Source organism: Liolophura sinensis, chromosome 8 (assembly GCF_032854445.1).
Source record: "Liolophura sinensis isolate JHLJ2023 chromosome 8, CUHK_Ljap_v2, whole genome shotgun sequence".
Taxonomy (NCBI): domain Eukaryota; kingdom Metazoa; phylum Mollusca; class Polyplacophora; order Chitonida; family Chitonidae; genus Liolophura; species Liolophura sinensis.
Genome location: NC_088302.1, coordinates 30656399 through 30670622, shown reverse-complemented (window position 1 = coordinate 30670622; position 14224 = coordinate 30656399). Strand labels below are relative to the sequence as shown.

The following is a 14224-nucleotide window of genomic DNA, read 5'->3' as shown; positions in this document are numbered from 1 at the left end:
ACAGGTGTAAATGACAGCAGTCACATTTCTGGAAGGCTTAAGAAAAACCAACAAAGTTGCCATAATCACTGATACCGCAGGACTTACTGCTCTGACAGAATCCTGTTGAGGACCTCAGTGGGCGGAGCTTCCACCTCCACGGAACAACGCCAGAGCCGCAGCGGATGACCGTCCCCAACCTTCTTGTATGACAAGTCCACATCCTCAACCCCGGGCAAGGCTGTCCAGCTCTTAAACTTCTCACGAGCCTCCTAATATGACAACAAAGAACATTTGCAATATTTTCCCAATTTGATTTATTTATTTGATTGGTGTTTTACGCCGTACTCAAGAATATTTCAGTTATGCGACGGCGGCCAGCATTATGGTGGGTGGAAACCGAGCAGAGCCCGGGGGAAACCCACGACCATACCTGATCAAGTACCCTAACATTATGTTTTATGAATATAATTGATAGGTGAGTTTTTGGATAAATCTCTTTTGTCACCTAAGGTAAAAAAAAAAGTCTGAATGTATCATGTGACTTTTTTTTTTCTTGACATTGATTTATCCATCAGCAGTCTTACCCTGTCTCAATTGGAAGGGTATTCACACTTTACATCTTCCGAACATTCCCACACTAAACCTTTCTTCAAGAAACACATAGGTGAGACATAGGTGTAGCTAACTTCAGTAATTATATTGTCAGCTGATTGTCCCATGATTATTTCCACATTAAACTTACCTTCAGGATGCCCTTTATACACGAGTCCACATAATTTGTGATATCAGGGGCAGATAACTCATCCGTCTTACACAACTCCTCCAGAGACACAGGCTCTCCTTCCTCCATGTAAGAGAAGCGACATCTCGTTAAGGTTTCTGCTGAGATCTGACAGGTGAGACAGATACAGAGATTAAATTTTTATGGCGGCCAATGTCAAGATATATCCATTATCAAAGGGTGAATAAGGCACAACATAATTACAGATGTACAGTATGGAGAGTAAAAGCAGAGCAACAACGACATTGTGATACCTGGCAAATGGTCACACATAACCGGTGAAATAGGGCCTCTGGTCAATTTACCTCAGTTAGAGTTTTATTCTAACTGTTTACGTAAATGCATTAATAGTAGCAATCGACATGCCCCCTTGCCCCAAGGCTGAAGTAGAACTAGGTAAAAAAAAAAAAATGCACTGATGTTAATTGAAATTTATCAGACGTCACTAGCCTAGAATTACCCAAAATGCTGTGTTGTCATCACATTTAGCATACAATCACATTAAAACAATGCAAAGGGACCAGGCCTTTGGGATGCTTAGTCCACCAGCAGAATCCTGATTTATGCAGGAATACAATATAATGATAGATCTACAGCATAGAGAGTAAAACCAGAGCAGCGATGACAGTAAGATAGCTGGCAAATGGTCACATGTAACCGGTGAAATGCCAACAGTAAAAGCTGAAGATGGAAGTCTTACCATGAACAGTTGTTTACACTGTACAATCATCATGGTGAGACACTCATGAGCAGCTTTCTGGTCTAAAAGTTCTCTCTGATCCGGCACCCCAAGGCCTTTGTTGTTGGAACGTTTCATACGAGGGCTGGCCGTGGGTGGTAGACTGCGAGTGCCGCAGATCGCAAATAGTGATGGGGCAAAACAGACTGCAAGGTTGCTGGCTGTCATCTGTGAACATGTGTAATACAAAAAATTTTAATGAACATTACCTGATATTTTGAAAATTTGTTCAGAATAGGATTTTTATTCACTGAGGTGTTCAGATACATCAATGCATAAAATCACAATTAATTTTTTCTGTGTAAAACTGGCTAAGGCCATGGTAGAAAAATCAATCAACCTACCATTTTAACTCAACACTCAAAAAACACAAGAAATGTTCAGACTGATTTATTTATGTCTTAATCACACTTCCCTTATATAGATGAAACAGCGCTCAAGCCTGCTTGAACTGGATTCGATCACACAGCCTCGTGAATTGGTGGTTTAAACTGAGATATTCTTAACAAAACAAAAAAAAAGTGGCATGAGAGTTACTGTTATCACACATACCTGGTGCTCATCTGAGGACAGGGAGATGTCACTGAGGAAGAGGAGGAGAGACTGAAGAACTTCACGGTTTTCATCTGGCATGAGAATCACCGCTGATTGAAGCGCCTCCAGCCTTAGGTCAGGGGGAACATCTGCCGGTACAAACTCACAAGATTAACATCACAAGTTAATCACATCTGTAAAGCCTAAACTCAATGAATACACTTTCCATTATTGCAATGAATGAAGTTTAGTGACCCATTTACCCAATATATTTTACTCATATTTCCGTATATTCACCACATTTATTAGAAATACATTCTGCCATTATTTTTTTCCATCCAAATGGCTACTATTTATCTTTTATCTGAGGAATCTTCACCCCATACACAATCACACTTAATTTTTAATTCATTATTGTGCAAGCGAAACAGTGCAAATGAAATCCTGTATCTCTGTGACTGCCAGTGAAGTTCCAACAAAGGGAGAACACTCTGCTTGGCATCATCACAATGTAAAAACAAAATATGTAGCCTTTCTGGCAATGAAGAACAATTTCAAAAATTCTGGTATCTAGCGTAACACAAATGCCAGCAAAGATACAACTTCCTTGGTGGAGGTGGAGATAAAAGCTATCTCAAGAGTGTTTAAAATTGACAGCTCCATCTAGAAACTGCCCACTTACAGGTGAATATGCTGATGAATGTCTCTGAGAGCTTGTTGGTCAGCAGACACTCAGGTAACTCTCTGAAGTACTGCTTCAGTAGATCAGCGACGTCATAGGCCTGCAGCTCATCTACAAAGTTTACCTGGTCTGTAACAAGAACATGTAATACTTTTGTACTGAGATGTTACTGCCGTTACTCAAACCTTTGTACTGAGATGTTACTGCTGTTACTCAAACCTTCTGTAACAAGAACATGTAATACTTTTGTAATGAGATGTTACTGCTGTAACTCAAACCTTCTGTAACAAGAACATGTAATACTTTTGTAATAAGATACTACTGCTGTTACTCAAACCTTCTGTAATAAGAACATGTAATACTTTTGTACTGAGGTGTTACTGCTGTCACTCAAACCTTTGTACTGAGATGTTACCGCTGTTACTCAAACCTTTGTACTGAGATGTTACTGCTGTTACTCAAACCTTTCTACTGAGATGTAATAATGTTACTGCTGTTACTCAAACCTTTGTAGTGCTATGGATAGTTTTTAAGAAGAAAACTAAAAAAAAAAATCTAGTCTGTTCATAGCAGATTAAATTTCCGTCAAAAATGTAATCTGCAAATTAAACCAGACGATTTCCAATCATGAAGGAACAAATTCAGGCACGATGTACAACCTACATGTATTTTAGTTTACAAGTTTCTTCTTGGAATTTACAACTTTCTTACCGGGTCTTTGCTCGAGATCATTTCGTAACTTTTGTATCCTCGATCGTACTCCTGATTTGCGGAATATTCCCACTGCGTCCTTAGAGGTTTTCCTGAGAAAGCGCATTGCATACAGCAAGCACTGTGGGATAGGTTGCCCCGATCTCTGTAGTGTCACCAGCAGAGGCACTCCAAAGATGTTCTTATCCTTGTAATCGGGGGTTTTGGGGCGTTTCATCAAACGGTTGACCACCCAATTCCAGCCTGTCCTGTTGACCGGAGAATACTTCTCCATTATGGCGGTTAGTTTTACCATGGCTAGTTTCTTTAGCACCATGAGCTGCCCAGCAGAAAATCCAATAATCTGAAGACTCCGGCTGTTAAAGCTTGGTCGGTGAGACTTCTGGAAACTGTGCCATCGGATTCTTGTGCGCCTTCTGTCACTGATTGAAAAAAATGCAAATGCAGTTTCTATGCAGCATAATGTTGATTGACATCCATTATTATCACTTACTTACTGTTTCAATCCCTGTGCGTGTTATTTCTTCTTGCACTATTCTAGTGTAGAAGTCTACACATTAAATGTAGCTCACACTTCCAGTGTAAATTTACATACAAAATTATCCCTTCTCTATAAAAAAATTTCAAACAATTATTTGCATAAAAAACTATAACTTTTTCATAACAAAATCTCAAGATAAAATGCAAATCTGTAGTGAATGGAATTTCAGAATTCTTAGGAAATGAACTGATCCTCTGAAAGGTAACTAATATATTACTGATTTATAAATTTGTTTTACTTTTTTTGTTACGTGTCATGCTCAAATATTTTTACTTCTGGTCAAGTTCTAGTTTAGTGGTGGAGGAAAATGGACAGTACATTGGTGGGTTCAAACTGAGCAAAAATCAATTCGACAAATAAAACTATGTTCAATTCCCATTATTCCCCTCACCTGGGAGCTCTGGTTAGCGATGACCCCACCCCCGAGTCACGCCTCTCTCTGCTGCCCTCAATCTCGCTAGCATTGTGTGATGACACAGTCCCACACTCTCCCTGTGACGACACAGTTCCAAACTCGCCCTGTGACGACACAGTTCCAAACTCGCCCTGTGACGACACAGTGCCAAACTCGCACTGTAGTGACACATTGCCAGTTTCTCCCTGTGAAGTCCCCCCATCTTGAGGCCATGTCGAAGTCACACCCTCTCCGGGCGACGACAAGCTACCTCTGCCGTCACTCACTTCATCCTTCACAGGAGAAGGTTTAGGAAGACTGTCGTCTGAATCTACCACTAGGGGAGCTGTACTCTCTGATGTATCTGTCATTTCTGAAAAATTGATTAACTGACTTCTGGAAATTTCTGAATGTATTTCAAGGAATTTTCAAAATGGAATAACTAGCACTCTGGTAATGCATATCTTCATTGTTTCACAGTTGTGATTAAATTTATTTATTTATTTAAATGCTGTTTTACACCGTACCCAAGAATATTTCACTTATATGACGGTGGTCAGCATTATGTTGGGAGGAAATTGGGCGGAGCCCAACAGAAACCCATGACCACCCACAAGTTGCTGGCAAATGTACACTGTAATTTAAATGAGACAGTATATAGTCACTCAATATCTACGTTTGAAATTACATCTTGGACTACACTGTAGCAGAATAATCAATAATCAAGAATCAAGAATCAAAGGCACAGATCATAGAATATGATCTCACAGCTTTTCATCTGTCTAATGTTCAACCCTGAGAATAGACGCCTGACAATTTTGACATCACCCCTAGGGCGATAGTGGTGAGAGCAGTGTTAAGTAATAGTGGATGGAGGTTAAATAAGGTATTTAAACTTGATCAGACTCCTTTTTTCAGGTTTGGTGTGATGCTTCTGTGTGGGAGAGGTGTGTTTGTGGATAGATTCTGAATTTGGTAGCTTCAGAGTTTGTAAAACTTTTTGAACATATTGAAGAACACTTTTACCCTCAACTGCCAAAAGCAGAGTGAATTTAACAGCTTACCAGGTTCACTGGAGTTAAGAACATGGCTCAAGCCGTTGATATCCTGGAACAGTTCATGGAGTATAATATCCAGCTCTTTGTGTGCCGCTGCCAACTCGTCGTCCGTGAGAACGTTGTCGTAGACGCTAGCACGGTGGTCACTGGTGGCCGACTGCGCCTGGTCCACCTCGGGACTCCCGCTGACTGTCCGTAACCTCACCCGCGCACACGGCTCCGCCTCCCCACTGCCTTTGGAGAGTTCTTTTGGAAAACTTCCAGGAATATAATCCTGAGGTAAGTAGTAAGTTTGTAAGGGAATATCTGAGTGGTGCGGCAGCTCTGGGGAATTGGCAAAATGACTAATCCGATTGGACCGCCGGGAGATTCGGTTCTCCACAGCGGCTCTGGCTGCTGTGGAGATTGCCTGTGTGGAGCTGTCCATCTCTGTATGTGACAGAGGGGTGAACAGGTCAGCTGGAGGAAGGGGTTTGGGTCGGTCCAATGTCTTACTATCACCTTTCTCCCCCAATTCAGGGGACGTCCTAGAATTATCAGACATGTCCTCAGATGACGCCGAGGCAAATCCCAGGTGGGAATTTGTGCCGTTATCCACCTTTCTCGGAAGTTCCGGACTGCTAACAACTTCCGGACTTGTCGCTGCTGTTGTGTCAGGGCAGGGAGTAATCTCCTTACAGTTCAAATGCTGTATCTTGGCCTGCATGTCTTTGGAGTCCACAATGACAGGCTGGCTAATCTGAGAAATGTTTGTGGGAGCCTTTCGACTTCGACTTCTTTTAAAGCTTTCAACCCTTTTCAGCAAATTACGCGCACTTTTGATCCTTTCGCTGGCGGCTCTCCTCAATCTTGGACTCACTATGAAAGAACCAGATGTGGAACGTTTCATTTTCTGGTTGGAGTCCGTGGTCAGAGTGCTGGGCTGTGACATCTTGTTTGGCTGCCTCTGTCCGCGCGAATCGCCCTTGCGGACATCACCGGTCATTCCCACACTGTCCTGATCGGTCAGAAGGCTGTCATGGCTACTGGCTGAGCGCAGCACTGGGCTGTGGGCCACACACTGACCAATGTCCAGATCTTTCCGTGACCAGCGACGACTTGTGCGCAGATATTTCCACTTGTCACTGAGAGCACACTGGTCCTCTTCATCTGAGTCATCCGTCTGAAGCAGGCACAAAAATCAATGTCAGAAATCAGACATCATCAGAAATTCCTGCATGAAAATAGCGACAGCAGCTAACGTCACATGCAGGCAATTTTCTCATACCCTTAATAGGTGCCCAAATTATGCCAAGGATAAAAAACCAAAAAAAAAACCCCACCAAAATTAAGATGAAATAACTTTAAGTTAAGATAATTTTTCTTTTAATTTATTTTGGTTGATTTGATGATGTAAATGTGTGATTTAGTACCGCTCATTCCTCGGTCAAGATTTGTATTATATTAAATCCAAGTCACGTATTTAACCTAATATTAGATAAGCAATTGTGTGATTTAGCCCTAATTCAAATATGGGCACTCACTGCAAGAATCCTATCATATATTTGTGCCAGGCACTGAGAAAAGATGTTTGGATAAAGCAAATGATCTAAAAGATAAGAACTTAATTTGACAGCAACTTCTACTCATACGTGACAAGATCAGAGTCTACCTTATTTCTTCTAAAAATCTGGGACACCTGGTCTGGTTATTTTAGCCAGTATATATGTAATTCTACCTGGAATATTTAGTTTCATTTTTCTCACATGGTTAGACCATCTAATGAACAACATACTCACATCTGTACCTTTCTAAAAGGCTGGTAAAGATATGTAATATTCAACTTTTCAACACAACTAACATCTGTCCTAAATTTTAGAAGAATTGGGGTAATCAACCTTTGCTATATCATAAGTTCAAAAAAAAAAAAAACAACAAAAACTTGCAACTGGATTTAGAACACACGTTTTCCTCAAACACAGATGTTGACAAAAACTCACCACTTTCCTGGATGGAGCCTCTACTTTCAAAAGAGCACATTTGTTTAATGTGTTCAGTCGCCTGTAAAATATAAATAGCTCGATATAAATACACCAAACACACTGAACTTGTAGATAGTGTTAATTATTTAATTATTGATTTTTGTACTGCACTCTGTGGCTAATATTAGGTTGAAGCAAATCAAAATGAAATAAAGTTAATATTATATGGGGTTTTTTGTCCAACCAGGTATGTGTGGCCATTATGGGTCAGTACATAATGTTCTAAAATTAGGCACATTTTAGCAACTTCTAAAATTAGGCACATTTCAGCAAGTTCTCATTAGGCAAGTCAACCCAACCTCTAAAACATGCAACAGTTGAAGTCATGTCTTCCTAAACCAGCCTGAATGTTTATGTCTATCGGTTGGCGAAATAAATTTCATACACAATAGTTTGGCTGTCAACAGTTTCTACTTGAAACTTCAGGAAGGCAAAATACAACCCAATAAAGAAGCTTTTAATGTGACATTCAGCCATAAATGTCAGGCAGAGATTTTGCTTGCAGATGAAGTTTCTGGCTGTGAGCAGATCTCTGGCTTGTTCTGGGTCAGAATGACATGGCACCTAAAAGTGCGAGTAAGTGTATATTTGGGAATGCAATACCAACAGCCAACTCAATATAAACTGCCAAAAATGTTCATTAAAACATCCCGAAGAAAAAAAAAAACACCATTTTTTTTCTTCCAGAAAAATTCTGGTGTCTTGTCTCAGGACAAAGTTCGCAAGAAACAGGATACTCTTAAAAAAACTTTTTTCTTCAAACTGACAAAAAATAGGTCTACCTTCAATGATACACTTTCAGTCAGTATTAGGGTAAACACGATACACATTTTGATAAACACTCCTTTTGCATCACGTTGCTCCTGGTGAATTAAATGAATTTGAACTGAGAAAGAGAAAATCTCACTTTTCAGGATGTAAATTAATTAAGGATGTAATACGTCATTTAATGCACGTTGGAGCATAAAATTTTTAAAATTCTGTAAGTTTTCAAATATAACATTTTGCGATGGGCGGAGATAAATGGGTATGTCACAGGATATTGTGTCTGGCCAAAACTCTAACAAAACAATTTTAATATAATAAGAGTGATAGAAATCATAAGCTGTCTCATCAGTACTAATATATCTTTATATAATATACCTGTAAATTTACACATAAATATTTGTATAAATAAAATGTATAATTTAAAAATATAAAACAATTTATCAACATTTTGGATGTGGAAAAAGCAACAACAACAACTGTACTTTCAGATATAACTCAAAATTAGAATTGAACTTTGATGCATAAATTTCAAAATTCGCAATTTTGCTTGAAAATTTTTTAAGAATTACAGAGGGGATAGTTTGAATATTGTTAAAATGGACTGACTGACCTAAAATGGATGTAAAAGATAGTTACTGTAGTGACAGACAAGGTAATAGTTCAACAACAGATGTGTAAACATAACAATTCCACATGTCAAACATTTCACATTCAAATGAAAACAAAGACTCTCCTAATTTGATTGACATGGACCAAATGTGAAGGGGGGACACATAGACTCAACAAGGGACCAAATGTGAAGGGGGGACACAGACTCAACAAGGGCTTGATTGATAACAGCACTGTTTGGAGGCTTACATGTGGTGTTTACATGATACACACAAACACACCAATCTTCACAATAGTTACATGGTCCAATACAAACATGTGACACACTTAATGCCTGCACATGTCTCTGTACAGGAAAAATTGGAACAGGCCCTTTTTGTCTATACTATATACACATAACTACTTCAGGAATTTTCTTTGTCTTTTTTGTGCCTTTTTGTCATCAGACATCAGTTTTTGATGCATGATTAACCAAATTAATGACATTATAAAGGAAAAAGTTGGAACAACTTTTTGTCAGAATGACTGTGCTGATATAACTCCTGTTAACTGTGACTACAAGTATCAATAGAAAACTTTCTTGTTTCAGGAAATTACTTACTGAGAGCTAGAAAACAAATTAACTCTCTTTATTATTTGTTATGTCAAGAGTGATCAGAAAATACACCACCATTGTGGAGAACTGCTCTATATAGGTCAATGTTAATAAAGTCTCCAATATGGCTGACATTTTTGTTTGATCTGCTATGGTGATGTCACATACATTAGCAAGTGCCCGTAGAGACCAAATAGGTGACCAAAGGGGTTTGTTTGGGAGACAACTCAGCTATGCTATGATATTCTACAAACAAATGATTTTTAAATTTCACAACACTTTAATCTGACAAATAACAAAATATTCAGTGTAACTATAAACTTACCTATACAAGGGCTGAATAGAATCTGAGTCTAAAAAGTCATGGTCCACTTCTACACTGGTCAGCTCGATGGGAAACAGGCCATCTGAAAAACAGAACAGATAATTTCTATCTTAGTCCATATATATATCAAAGTCTGCATGGTATGTACACTTAATGCATAGTAATTGATAACGCTATGTATGTGGCTAGTGATACATTTTCACTGAACAATGTAAAACATGTACAGGTGTTAGTGGCCTGATGCATATTATATACATATTACATATTAATTACCTGCATTAGCATGCACATGGATGTTTTATAATATACATGTACACACACTAGCCTGGTATAAATATTTTTTTTTTTTTTTTTTTTTGATTGGTGTTTTACGTCGTACTCAAGAATATTTCACTTATACGACGGCGGCCAGCATTATGGGGGGTGGAAACCGGGCAGAGCCCGGCGGAAACCCACGACCATCCGCAGGTTGCTGGCAGACCTTCCCACGTACGGCCGGAGAGGAAGCCAGCATGAGCTGGTCTTGAACTCACAGCGACCGCATTGGTGAGAGGCTTCTGGGTCACTACGCAGCGCTAGCGCGCTAACCGACTGAGCCACGGAGGCCCCGGGTAAAAATATTTACTGATTACTTACATACATGCACATGGTACATAACATCCTGCAACTTTAAAAGATAAATTATCACAATATAAAGTGGACCAATAGACTTAGGTACTATAAGGATCTATTATCATACATCCATATGATAACTGTGGTATACAATAGTATGCTAGAATATCTATTTATTCGGTCGGTGTGAGTTCAAGTCCAGCTCATGCTGGCTTCCTCTCCGGCCGTACGTGGGAAGATCTTCCAGCAACCTGAGGATGGTTGTGGGTTTCCCCCGGGCTGTGCCTGGTTTCCACCCACCATAATGCTGGTCGTCGTCGTATAAGTGAAGTATTCTTGAGTACGGCGTAAAACACCAATCAAATAAATAAAAAAAAATAAAATATTTATTTATTTATTTCATTCATGTTTTACGCAGTACTCAAGAATATTTCACTTATACGACAGTGGCATTATGGCAAGAGGAAACCGGGCTGAGCTCGGGGGAAACCCACGACCATCGGCAGGTTGTTGGCAGAGCTTCACACGTACGACTGGCGTGGAAGCCACTATTAGCTGAACTTGAACTCTTACAACCACATTGGTGAGAGGCTCCTGGTTCACTGCGCCATGGCATATGCCACAACAAATTGTGGAGACTGGAGCAAAATTTCAGTTTCACTGTATACTATCTTTTCTACGGGTCAGTTTATCTTGGATAACACAGAAAAATTACATTCAAGCAGAAAAACTGAATTTATTTATTTATTTGATTCGTGTTTTATGCCGTACTCAAGAATATTTCACTTATACGATGGTGGCCAGCATTATGGTGGGTGGAAACTGGGTAGAGCCCAGCGGGGAAACCCACAACCATCCGCAGGTTGCTGGCAGGCCTTCTCAAGTACGGGAAAAATAGAATCATCCTACTTTATAAATGTTAATAACGTAATATATATAACATCAAGAGTGTACAATTAAAACAGACAAAAAGTTTGACAAGTCACTGTACATGAGTATGCAAGTCAATAGTCAGTGATGAAGTCAGCCAGTGATGAAGTCCCTCATGCACGCTTACAGTACATGGGTGTCCCTTAACAAGCCAATCCAGCTAACATAATCAGTACCGGTGCCAGTAATTTAACCCCCATTGTTCTCCTGATACAATATGCCAGTCTTCACTGGATTGTTCTATTAATTACCCAACAGTAATTCACATCACTTCCTGTCACAACCTCTCTAACTATACCCACATATACCTGGTACTGTTAATGTCAGTTGCTGTTGTGTATGGGAAATATTCTTGAGTACGCTGTAAAACACTGATCAAATAAATAAAATATTTTCAAGTCAACCCAAGTGGGTCAATATAATCAAATGTTATGCATCAATGAGCTTCTTGTGCTCAAAAAGTTCTTTTTGGTAGATTTTTTCCGTTCTGAGCACTACTGACATTGGGGAGGTATGAAATTATGAAATCTTAACACCCTTCTCAAACAAAATGGCCTCAAGAAGGGCAGTTTGTACATCCTTTTTCATATTTCCAGCTAGCCCCTCCTCCCTTGATTACTGCACTTTCTCAGGGAATTTACCTGCTTCCACTAATCTATTATTTCCTGTAAATCCCTTTAACCATAATTCCAAATCAGACAATAAAAGTTACCCTCCTTTATGCTTAAACCCATGCAGCACATCAGTATATGTATTCTGTGCTATAAAGGCAGTTTAATAGATAGCTGCAAGCAGCAGCAGTGTAAGTTGGTCAGTCACACAGTCATTGAAGTCTATGATATACAATCTTTAATCATGGGCCTGTCTTTTAACACAGCGGCCCCAGAGTGCATAATGACATCGAATGTACACTAGTTATTTCGATGTTCAGCCTCCTGATCAAGCCCTGCATTTTATCACCACACACCGTATGCACATAAAGTTTGTAACACATGCTCAGTGTATACCACAGGAAAACCTGACCTGACTCAGTCGGATATCCAGTTGTTGACACCTGTGGAAACCCACAGATCAGTTAGTGTGTAGTCCAAACTGCATGACTACAGTCTACACAAACTGGGGGTATATCTTTAAGTTCCACCCGGTTTAGAGTATGAGCTGAACTTCACTCTTTGAGTGAAGGACTGAATATGGGAAATTTCACTGATAACAAAAAAAAAGAAAAAGAAAAAAAGAAAAAGAAAAGCCTACCAAAAAATACCAGAATGTCCAAATAATAATGATCTTTGCCCCAATAATAGTCAATTATTAAAATAAAATTTAATTCTGAATTTCAACTATTTGGTTGTTATTAATGTCCTACATAAAGTACACTTGTACGTTACACTTTAAATTTCATACATGTAAAATTATGATGAATTTCCTTGGTGCTCAGACCCACAAACTGTGTTTAAATACAATCACAAAGAACAAAAATCTCTGCTTGAAAAATATGTACTGTAAAACAAGACTTATGAATCCGGAAGCATGTTCAGGGAAATACCTGCAATCTTGATAATTCTGATTTCCTGCCTCACTCTGGCAAGTGTTTTGTTTACCAATACAAGGAAACTGTTACTATAAGATAGTCTGGCCTCTTCCACACAGATGACTTATCACGTGAAGAACTTCCTGTTGTCTCAATTACTTTAGACAAAATGTGAGAAATTTCACCAAACTTGTTGGTGTTGGTGAAACACTCGAGCGTCTGAAACCACAGCCTGTGGTGGGTCAGCTTTCATGCTTTAGCCAAAACGTATACACATCAAATGAGTCAAACTTTGACAACCGTAATTCTTCAACCTTTTTGCATGCTTGCAAGGTGTTTTTTCAAGCACATTCTGGAGGCATTATTCTGTGAATACTAATAAAATCATACTTTCATAAAGCCCTGAGGCTGGCCCACTCAACCAACGTAGTTTTGTCTCTAATAGCACATGAAAAATGTGATAAATTGCGCTGAAAGTTGCTGTTTCATACCCAAAAAGGTTGACGAATTAGGGTACTGATTCTCTGCTGTGGTAGAACAACTTCACCCAAGTTTGAGCGTCTTCAAATATTTTGTTTTGTGAAGAAAATCAAATATTTTGGACTTTATCTGAAAAATTTTTTGCTAAAAAGGCCCTAATTTTGTTAGGTGGTGTTATCTTAGAACAAGTAAAAGTCTACAACTAAGTTCTGACCAAATTCCAACCAATTAAGTCTCTCTCTCTCTCGTCATGACAATCTTCTCTACACAACAGATTTAACAAACACACAAAGCAAAATCTGATCAAAAGCCTGGAATAACGGCATTGACTGTGGAATGCTGTGTAGATTACTTGAGCCACTGGCTCAAAATGGCTGACATAGTTCCAGTGTTGCCAATTAGGTTGATTGGCCATGTGTTAGATTTCTCATTGCTGTGACACTGGGTAGACGTCCCACCCTGATAACAAACACACAGGGCTGTGGGTTAGGGGGGCCTCATCTGATCTAAAACACACCATGTTCCTTAGCCAACCAACACTGAGGCAGTCATCAGTCACCAGACCTCCCAAAATATACATCTCTCGGTTAGTAGTAGAGAAGACTGGAGTGGCAATTAATAAAAAACACTTTCTCCCACACCAAATGGTTCATCATAAAAAGACTTTTTTACATTGGGATTGGAGTACACTTTGGGACAAAAATATCACTTTCAAAATTCCCCACACCATGGAATTTCTCTAAGTTCACAGTTACCACAACAGCTGGCTGCTAAAACAATGCTAGCTTCCATGTTTAACACACAAAGCTGTATAATGCACTGGCTTAAATAAGTGGCATGGATCAGTGGTACAGGTTTGTGATCTGGATCAGTGGTACGGGTTTGTGATTTGCATCAGTTGTATGGGTTTGTAATCTGGTTCAATGGTTCAGAT

The 14224-nt window shown here is 39.3% G+C and overlaps 1 protein-coding gene across 2 annotated transcripts in view; it reads right to left on the bottom strand.

Annotated features, from left to right (window-relative positions):
* The window catches only part of LOC135472246 (rho GTPase-activating protein 7-like), a 40486-nt gene that overhangs the window by 5800 nt on the left and 20462 nt on the right, over positions 1-14224 (bottom strand). For both annotated transcript variants that reach the window (XM_064751653.1, XM_064751654.1), the window contains 10 exons: positions 9741-9822; positions 7402-7462; positions 5429-6584; positions 4362-4737; positions 3430-3851; positions 2719-2847; positions 2055-2185; positions 1464-1670; positions 725-871; positions 88-251 (listed from right to left, as the gene is read on the bottom strand). In XM_064751653.1, coding sequence (XP_064607723.1) covers positions 88-251; positions 725-871; positions 1464-1670; positions 2055-2185; positions 2719-2847; positions 3430-3851; positions 4362-4737; positions 5429-6584; positions 7402-7462; positions 9741-9822 — 2875 coding nt within the window. The remainder of the gene's footprint in view (positions 1-87; positions 252-724; positions 872-1463; positions 1671-2054; positions 2186-2718; positions 2848-3429; positions 3852-4361; positions 4738-5428; positions 6585-7401; positions 7463-9740; positions 9823-14224) is intronic.